The 10,711-nt window shown below is 35.8% G+C and overlaps 1 protein-coding gene across 1 annotated transcript; it reads left to right on the top strand.

The window, feature by feature from the left end:
- Positions 1-1,847: 1,847 nt before the first annotated feature.
- Positions 1,848-2,792, top strand: LOC116894212 (olfactory receptor 507). The gene has a single exon (XM_032895925.1). It carries the CDS (start codon positions 1,848-1,850, stop codon positions 2,790-2,792), a length of 945 nt encoding a protein of 314 aa, XP_032751816.1.
- The last annotated feature ends 7,919 nt before the right edge of the window (positions 2,793-10,711 follow it).

Raw genomic sequence — 10,711 nt, forward strand, 5'->3', positions numbered from 1 at the left:
CACACACATATATGTATGTATGTTGTAGTTGGGAAAGAAAACTGTTATAATCAAGAAAAAATAACTGAATCAACTTATATTTTAAGTAAAATGCCTGTGAAAAATTATGCATAGAATATACTTCTCAGATATTTCTTATTTATCCAAACACTTAGAAGAGGAGAAAACCACATGATCTCTAGTGACATGTAAGATTAGCACTCAAGAAAATAAAATGCTGATGAATTCACTAGTCTTGACATAGAGTAATAATTTCATGAAAATGTCTCATGAAAATACAGACTTGGTTACTGACCAAATGCTCTAGCATCACAAGCTCTTGACACCATGAATAAACTCAATCATATAGGCCTGAAAATCTCAAGACATGGGAATTAGCCTGATATTAGCTGTGTGAACCTAGATAAACATAAGATTTCAGGTTGAATACTTACACTTGTCCTCTATAAGCAATCACATTTCATTTCATTGTATTAGGCTAGAAAAAATCATTACATTAGGAAAGGACTTGGTAAGTATATGAATAAACACATACTACTATTATTAGAAATAGTATCACGTATTTGCAAGAGATTAGACTGATAGAGGAAATGACTTGATAAAGCAGTAGTTTAAATAACAAGAGTTTAGGGTTGGGGATTTAGCTCAGTGGTAGAGCACTTGCCTAGCTAGCGCAAAGCCCTGGGTTTGGTCCTCAGCTCTGAAAAAAAAGAAAAAAAAAAATAACAAGAGTTTAATACGTTTAGTGCAGGTACTCACATTTGTAATTTGAGTGTGAATTATTTCCCCCCTCCCCTAGTTCTTGTAAGAAATTGTAGCTGTCATTATAAATATTACTCTTAAATCAATCAGGTAGCTGACAGACTTGAGGAACCTTTTCCGTAACTAAGGACATCTTGTTTTGAAAGCTGGCCTGTTGCCTCTCTCAACATGTGTTCACATGCTTTTTTTTTTTTTTTTTTTTTATTAACTTGAGTATTTCTTATATACATTTTTGAGTGTTATTCCTTTCCGGTTTCGGGCAAACATCCTCCTCCCCCTCCCCTTCTTTTATGGGGTGTTCCCCTCCCATCCTCCTCCCCTTGCTGCCCTCCCCCAACAATCTAGTTCACTGGGGTTCAGTCTCAGCAGGACCCAGGGCTTCCCCTTCCACTGGTGCTCTTACTAGGATATTCATTGCTACCTATGAGGTCAGAGTCCAGGGTCAGTCCATGTATAGTCTTTAGGTAGTGGCTTAGTCCCTGGAAGGTTCACAAGCTCTTCATCTTACTGACACTTTTCAAGCACACTGTAATTAAAGTGGAATGAATTCACTCTGGCTGCAGTTTATGTCCTCACACTAGTGCTACTTATGGACCACTAAGTTACCTAACAATTTCATATCACACATTCCATCAAGTTTACATTTGAATTAATGAGGGACTCAATATATTCCATTGAAATTGCAATTGAACATCTTAAAATGTATTACATTTAGTAGAGATCATTAAAATATTTTACATTTGTAAAGTTTAATCCTTTCTTGTACATGTGATACCATTTGTTATTTTCATCAGCTACACAGTTTACATACATAGTTTTGAATACAATTAGGTGAGCTTTATTATAAACATAAATTAAAGATGCATTGTTTAAAAGAAAATCTAGAATTTCACTTTAAAATTTATTAAATAATCAATTCACATGATTATTCATGGGTGTTCAATGTATTACTCCAATTATGTTTTGATTTATGCATTTATTTGTAATACTTTCTATGTGTTACCACATATGCACCTACATATTTACAAATCCCTTCCTATAATGTCTCCATTCCATCCTTAATCTAGCAGCAGCTACACTGTTCCATGGCTTTCCTGGAGGATGGGAACCACACTGCAGTGACAGAGTTCATTTTACTTGGTTTAACAGATGACCCAGTCCTTAGAGTCATCCTCTTCACCATCATCCTGTGCATCTACCTGGTGACTGTGTCTGGGAACCTCAGCACCATCCTTCTCATCAGAGTCTCCTCCCAGCTCCATCACCCCATGTACTTCTTTCTCAGCCACTTGGCTTCTGTTGACATAGGCATTTCATCTTCTGTCACACCCAATATGCTCATCAACTTCCTGCTGGACAGAAACACAATTTCTTACCTTGGATGTGCCATCCAGCTTGGCTCAGCTGCTTTCTTTGGATCAACTGAATCATTTCTTCTGGCTGCCATGGCTTATGATCGCTTCATGGCAATCTGCAACCCACTGCTTTATTCCACCAAAATGTCCACACAAGTCTGTATCCAGTTGCTTGTAGGATCTTATGTAGGAGGATTTCTTAATGCTTCTTCTTTTACACTTTCCTACTTTTCTTTTCTCTTCTGTGGACCAAATAAAGTCAATCACTTTTTCTGTGATTTTTCTCCTTTAGTTGAACTCTCCTGTTCTGATAATGATGTCCTCCTAATTCTTGATTCATTTTCTGCTGGCTCTATCATTGTGGTCACAGTGTTGGTCATAGCCATTTCCTACACCTACATCCTTATCACCATCCTGAAGATGCACTCCACTGAGGGTCGACACAAGGCCTTCTCCACCTGCACCTCCCACCTCACAGCAGTCGCTGTGTTCTATGGAACTGTTACATTTATTTATGTGATGCCAAAGTCCAGCTACTCCACAGACCAAAACAAGGTGTTGTCTGTGTTTTACATGGTAGTAATCCCCATGTTGAACCCCCTAATCTATAGCCTTAGGAACAATGAGATTAAAACTGCTCTGAAGAAACAGCTTAGTAAAAAACAATTTTCTTAGACATCTCTGCTAATCTGTTTGTCACAGACTAAGTAGTAAAGATATGCCATAGACATTGTATTAAAAGAAACTGGATATTGATAGTTGAAGTAATGTTATGTTATATGACCAGACTTGAAATTTGATAGTAAATATACCGTGAGTATTCATACATCACAAAATAAATTATATATTCATAAGCAGTAATACATTTCATTAGATACAAAATTCCAGATTACAATCAGATATTAAAAAAATTTACTTCAATATCACTCATGTTTTAAAGTACTGTGCTGCATTGAAATATTGACTTTATAAATTTTTAAGTCTGTATACATTTGCAGTAGCAGCTACCCTTAAATGTATATAGTTACTCTAGTTACAACTAAGTATATTAGAGAGAAAGTAGCATAGACAATAATAGTGTTGGAGATATTTTTATTGTGGTCGTATCATTTGGATGGGGATGGGTCTTTCATAGTCAAAGGCTATATATATATATATATATATGCCTATATATATATATTTATTTATATGTACATATATATATATATATATATGCTCTAGTCATCTCTCTGTTTCTCCTCATGTATGTGAATTATAGGAAACAATCTCATAGAAATCTGTCAGGAGAGATGGTGTGTAAGATTATGTGTCTCTGTATACATCTATATACATACATACATACATACATATATATGTGTGTGTGTGTGTGTGTGTGTGTGTGTGTGTGTGTGTGTATGTGTTTATAGGTTTTTTTCTCCAGGGAAGCCTAATTAATAGCACCACCCACTAACATTTTATTTCTATGGTCCAAATTCTACATCAGATTATGTGTGCCATCAACAACTAAAAACCTAAATAAATTATATTCTTTTGTATGTTTCTAATTTTTTGGATTGTTTTTCTCTTGATTGTTGTATTTTTAATTCCTTGTATATACAGGTTACTAATCTTCTATCAGATATGTTTAAAATGATTTTATCCTACTTTCTCAGCTTTCTCTGCACCATACTCATGGTTTCCTTTGCCTACAGAACTTTTTAACTTTATGAAGTCCCGCTTGTCAATTATTGGCATTAATTCATTAGCCAATGGAGTTCTTTCTGGAAAGCTTTCTGTTGTATTTATTTCTTGCAGAAAACTTCCAATACTTTCTTTTAGCAGTTTCAGAGGTTTAGGGTTCACTTGAGATTTTTGTTCCATTTGGAGTTCATTTTTGCCCAGGTGATAAATATGGGTCTAATTTCATTCTTATTCATATGAATATCAATTTTCCCAGCACAATTTGCTGAAGACTTTTATAATATTTTTAGCTTATAAAGTTAAAAAATTCTGCACATGAAAGAAACTATAACTCAAGCACAGAGGAAGCACAGAAAGCAAGAGAAAATATCTGTCAGCTCTACATCGCATAGAAGATTAATAACTAGATGTTCCACCTAGGTCATTAAAATCACTCTCTCTATCTCTGTACTCTAATTTTCACATACTTCTAGGACATTTCTAGAATTGAATAGTAAGCCTTAATAAATGAAAAATATTAATTACTGGATTTTCTCTGTCTAGAATCTTGATTCCAGTGCTTGTAAATATGTTAAAGAGCATGTAAACAGTCTCTACAGACTAAGAAAAAGGTCATATTCACATACATTTGCCATCCATTAAGGACCTCTCCCAGATGAGGGAAATGATCAGCTTTGTAGGTCCCTAACTTGAAGAGAATAATTTTGTATAAATTGCTTTGAATAAGCTATTTCCATCTTAAACATAAAGGCTTCCACCTCTGAACTTTAATGCTGGATTGTATTCAATCAACAAACATCTTTAATATGTTAGGCTAGATACTTTTCATACTCATTATTTTTAAAAAAAAGATGAACTCCTTAGTTAAATTGGGCCTGAAGGAATAGTACAGTGTCATGTTTTAATTCACTGAATAAAATGTGGAGCTTCCCAATCAGAACCCCAGCCAGGCCCAGCCATCAAAGCAGTATGCCTGAGGATCCTAAAATAAATGGTGAAACAGTGACCTTAGAGAGTAGTGATCATCGAGAGCAGAAGCTTCTTGGACAATACTAGTCATAATTCACACAAACACAAATGAATGAGTAAACACTCTTGTATTCACTCACTTTCAGTGGATTAATAGATAGGGAACTGATTTACCCTATCCTTATTTTTACTGTCTGCCTAGGCCAACAATTATACTGGGGAAACGAGCACTCTATCATCCTGCAGGCCACTGAGATGATGTGAAGATTAGAATATTTTTGTCAATTTGGCACAAGCAAAAGTTATCTGGGAAGACAGGAGAGCAGTTGAGAACAGACTGACCTGAGAACATTTCTGCTAAGTATTCCTCAAGGAAAAATTAACATGGAAAGGAAGATCCTATCCACTGTGAGTGGTGCCGTCAATGAGCAGGTGGATTAGTAAGGTATAAGAAATCAGGCTGAGCATACTATGAAAGGCAAACCAGTAAGCACTCTTCATCCACCATCTCAGCTTCTTTTCTTGCCTTCAGGTTTCCATCTTTGAGTTTCTACCTCAGTGGTGGACTATGGCTTCTACAGGGTTTTGGTCAGAGATTTACTACAACAAATGTTGCTACAAAAAGAGAGAACAATGACATCCAGGTGATGATGCAGCAGTCAAAGTAATGTAAACATCCTAACATATATATATATATATATATATATATATATATATATATTCCACACTAAGCATTTTATGAGCACGATCTCTAAATCAAATTTGCTATACACACACAAAAATTGCATAGTAGAGCTATCACTCTATTTTTAAGCATTTTTCTGTTACCAGTGTGGGGATTTATTTTTTCTGGGACACTCAAGAAGCCAGTAGACTCAGGACCCATATCCTCCCCTCCTGAGAAAACTTTTAAAATTAAAGACAGACATATATAGAAGTAGCCAAAGACAAAGAACTCATCATTTAGAGAGTAAAACTAGTCTGAAGGATAATTTCATGAAAATAACCATGAAGTCAAATTGAGGGGTATAGTATTTTCCTTGGTTTTGTTTGTTGCTTCATGTGTCATTTTTGTTTTTTGTTTGTTTTTGTTTTTTGTTTTTGCTCTCCTTCTGTGTCTCTCTGTGTCTCTCTCTGTCTCTCTCTCTCTCTCTCTCTCTCTCTCTCTCTCCCTTCCTGTGTGTGTGTGTGTGTGTGTGTGTGTGTGTGTTTGTGTATGTAGATCGATGTAGAGCACATATAGAAGTCAGAGGAACTCATTCCAGGAGTCTGTTATCTCTTTCCAACTTATTTTAAAGCACGGTTTCTTTTAATTTCTGTCCCACTGTGCATGACAGGTTAGTTGGTATCAAGTTTCCAGAGAATCCTTCTCACTCTGCTTTCATTTAATCAGAGAAGCATTATGAATACAGAGGCACATTGTTTCATCAAGCCTTTGCTAGGTATTTGGAGGAATGAAATCAGGTTGTCAGCTATAAGTGTCAGGCATTTTTGCCTACTGAACCATCCCTTCAGGCCTAATCTCTTCAGTTCTATTAGCAAGATTGGCTGGTTACACCACGGATTTTTATTTCCAGGGTTAGCTTTCCTAAAATAGAAACTTCTCATTTTAATATCTCTTTCTCCCTATTCTTTCTAGATCACTATGTGGAGTGTTTAGAGATGGCTAAGTATGTGTAGATTTGGGAGGGGGGAAACCTAAGCATTGTAATGACATGGGTTAAAATAGCATTTTCTTTTTTTTTTTTTTTTATTATTAACTTGAGTATTTTTATATACATTTCGAGTGTTATTCCTTTCCTGCTCGGGGCAAACATCCCCTCCCCCCCCCTTCCTTATGGGGTGTTCCCCTCCCAACCCTCCCCATTGCTGCCCTCTCCCAACAGTCTAGTTCACTAGGGGTTCATCTTAGCAGGACCCAGGGCTTCCCTTCCACTGGTGCTCTTACTAGATATTCATTGCAACCCACGAGGTCAGAGTCCAGGGTCAGTCCATGTATAGTCTTGGCAGTGGCTTGTCCCTGAAGTTCTGTTGGTTGGCATTGCTGTACATATGGGGTCTCGAGTCTTCAAGCTCTTCCAGTTTTTTCTGATTCCTTCAACAGGGTCCTGTTTCTCAGTTCAGTGGTTTCCCTGCTGACATACGCCTCTGTATTTGCTGTATTCTGGCTGTAAATGGTCCTGATTGAACTGAAGATAAGCATGGAGAATAATGCAAGTTGATTGATACTTATTTCCCTGTACAAATCTTAAGTCCAAGTGGATCAAGGACCTCCACATAAAACCAGATACACTCAAACTAACAGAAGAAAAAGTGGAGAAGAGCATTGAACAAATGGGCGCTGGGGAAAATTTCCTGAACAGAACACCAACGGCTTATGCTCTAAGAGCAGGAATCAACAAATGGGACCTCATAAAACTGCAAAGCTTCTACAAGGCAAAGGACACTGTCATTAGGACAAAACAGCAATCAACATATTGGGAAAATATCTTTACCAATCCTACATCTGATAGAGGGCTAATATCGAAAATATACAAAGAACTCAAGAAGTTAGACTCCAGTGAGCCATTTAACCCTATTACAAAATGGGGTACAGAGCTAAACATTCTCTGCTGAGGAATATCAAATGGCTGAGAAGCAAATAAAGAAATAATCAACAATCTTAGTCACCAGGAAATTGCAATCAAAACAACCCTGAGATTCCACCTCAGAGCAGTCAAAGCAAAATGGTGAGTATCAAAAACTGGTGATAACAGATACTGGCAAGGATGTGGAGAAAGAGGAACACTCCTCCATTGTTAGTGGAATTGCAAACTGGTACAACCACTCTGGAAATCAATCTGGAGATTTGTCAGAAAATTGGATATTGCACTACATGAGGACCTAGCTATACCACTCCTCAGCATATACCAAAAAGATGCTCCAACACACAACAAAGATACATGCTCCATTATGTTCATAGCAGCCTTATTTATAACAGACAGAAGCTGGAAAAAACCCAAATGCCCTTCAGCAAAGGAATGCATACAGAAAATGAGGTCTATCTGCAAAATGAAATACTACTGACATCATGAAATTCAAATGCAAAAGGATGGAACAAGAAAATATCCTGAATAACCCATCCCCCCCCCAAAGAAAACCACACATGGTATGCATTAACTGATAAGAGGATATCAGTCCAAAAGCTCAAATTACCCAACGATATAATCCACAGGAAGCTCAAGAAGAAGGACAATAAAAGTGTGGATGCTTCAGCTTTTCTTAAAGGGGGGAACAAAAATATTCATAGGAGATATGGAGGCAAAGTTAGGAACAGAGACTGAAGGAATGGACATTCAGAGCCTGCCCCACCTGGGGATGCAGCCTATATAAATATAGTCACAAAACCCAAACAATATTGCTGTTGTCAGGAAGTGCATGCTGACAGGAGCCTGATATATGTATCTCCTGAGAGGCTCCACCAGAGCATGATAAACATATAGGTCAATACTAGCAGGTAACCATTGAAATGAGAATGGGGACCCCATTATAGGAGTTAGAGAAAGGATTGAAGGAGCTGAAGGACCTTGCAAATCCATAAAAACAATCCCAAACAACCAGAGCTACCAGGGACTAAACCGCTACCCAAAGACTACACATGGACAAACCCATGGCTATAGCTACATATGTAGCGGATGATGACCTTGGTGGACAACAATAGGAGGAGAAGCAATTGCTTGTGCCAAGACTGGAAACTCCAGGATAGGGGACTGTTAGTTTGGGGAGGGGGAATACCCTTATAGAAAAGAGGAAGGGTATGGTATAGGGAATTATGGATGGGAAATCAGGAAAGGAAATAATGTTTGAAATGTAAATAAAAAATATACAATAAAAATTGCACATATGCAACAATAAGTATATATACAAAAAAGAACCAGTGTCACTGTAAACATTAATTAAAGAAAAATAGAAATTGTCACATGAATATTTGACAGTACAGAACTCAGGACAAAGATGACTAGGTATATTTATAGAAAGTGTTATATAATGATAACCATTTAAAGAGACAAAAATATGAGATACAGAAGACATATGTTGTGAGAGATAAATGAGATAATTAAGAATAGAAATTGATTCCCGTGGTTTTAATTTACAGCATAAGCATCTCATGATGGTCTGATCGGACTCTACTCTATTCTGTGTCACTACATTTTGATTTTGTACTAAGGTATGAATACAGATAGAATTCTATGGTATTATCTGCTACTATATGTGTGACGTTTCTACGTCAATCAATTTAAAAATATGGATAATACCACTTAGGGACCCATAAAATGCACCTTTTTCCATTAATCTTTCAACATTTAGCTAAAAGTACTTCCACTGTACAGTGTTCTTGTGCATTCATGGCATATTCAATACTGCTAGAAGGATGTTTATCAATCACTGAAGTTTTCATGAAACTGATCCACAAAAAGCTTAATCGATAGACGCTAGTAGATAACATGAATTTATATGAATATGAGTAACTCCAATTTTCAGTCCTGATGGGTTTTCAGTGGAATTTTAACAAGCAAAGTAGATACTCAAGGGATTCGTTCCCATAAGACACTGTTTCTCATAAAACAGTCTTGGTTTACATTAGCAATACTTGATTGTTTGACTCTGAGGCTGAGCCACACACAGGTAATAATTTTCCTTTTCTATTGATACAGGAATTTTTAATTGTCATTTTATTAATTGAAATTATAAACATTTTAAAAAGATAATAAGTAGCTGCACATTTGATTGTTTCTATAATCAACACATGGCATAATATATACTATCAAATTAAAATATCACAATATGGCATGTTTTAAAATAAAGCAGTGATAAGTATTGTATAGTGTATGTAACTTTTCTAGGGTACCATAAATTTTCAGTCACAAAGTCAGATCCTTATCTTCAGTCTGTGTTGCTATACCAGTCATGACATTTCTGTATAACATGTTGCATCCATGTCATATAATGTTTATTTCAGCTTTGATACCATTACACACATATGTTTTCTTTAAAAGGTTAAGTTTCACCTATAAATTTCATATGTCTACACTGTAAAAGAATAGTAATATACTGGAGTTCAGACACAGGAATATACCAAGTTTATAATGTGGCTTTCTATTCTTCAGTCAATTCACATATACTCTTATTATAAGAGTACTTATTATAATATACTCTTATTATACATGACATGGATATAGATGATAGAATATTTAGGAAGTGAAAAGGGACTAATGTGAAGAAGAGTAAATAAACAGGAGAAACGAATAGAGGTGAATGTGGTCAAAGTAAATGAAATATTTGGATAAAACTGCCAGAAAACTTATGGTTTGTTGCAGGGAAAATAAACTGATCATTTTAAACAAAATGAAAATGTAATGGTTTAATTATCATAGTATACACTATTCAGGCCAGTGTGTGTGTGTGTGTGTGTGTGTGTGTGTGTGTGTGTGTGAATGTAAATGCAGTTTTTCACTGGAATTTCTTGAAAAATTAGTTGTTCAATTTCATATTATTTTATTCTTCATTGAATGTAAATAACATGAGCGTGAATGATATTGCTAAAAGAAAATACTACCAATTCACATTTTCAATTAATGTTTACTATTTTAGTATTTATCTAAGATGGTACATGAAACATTTTTCTGAAATTTATACATAATATCTATATTTCTGTCATTTACATTATATAGCTTCTGCAAAAACAGTAAGTGACAATACTGTATTCTCTTCTAATAGTTGACTGTTTTCCTTTTCAACAATGGCATAGCATTAAAACATCATAGATGAACCTGGAAATCCACACAGTGGTACAGAGTTGATTCTTTTGCCAGGGTTTAGAGGATGCTGCAATCCAAAAGCCATATTATTTGTTGTATGTTTTCTAATAATCTACTTCCTGGTAACTTTATGGGCAATATAAGGCA

The sequence above is a fragment of the Rattus rattus genome, chromosome 2 (genome assembly GCF_011064425.1).
Source record: "Rattus rattus isolate New Zealand chromosome 2, Rrattus_CSIRO_v1, whole genome shotgun sequence".
Taxonomy (NCBI): Eukaryota; Metazoa; Chordata; class Mammalia; order Rodentia; family Muridae; genus Rattus; species Rattus rattus.

Coding starts and splice junctions, on each gene's coding strand:
- LOC116894212 (XM_032895925.1), top strand. CDS start 1,848: ATGGCTTTCCTGGAGGATGGGAACCACACTGCAGTGACAGAGTTCATT.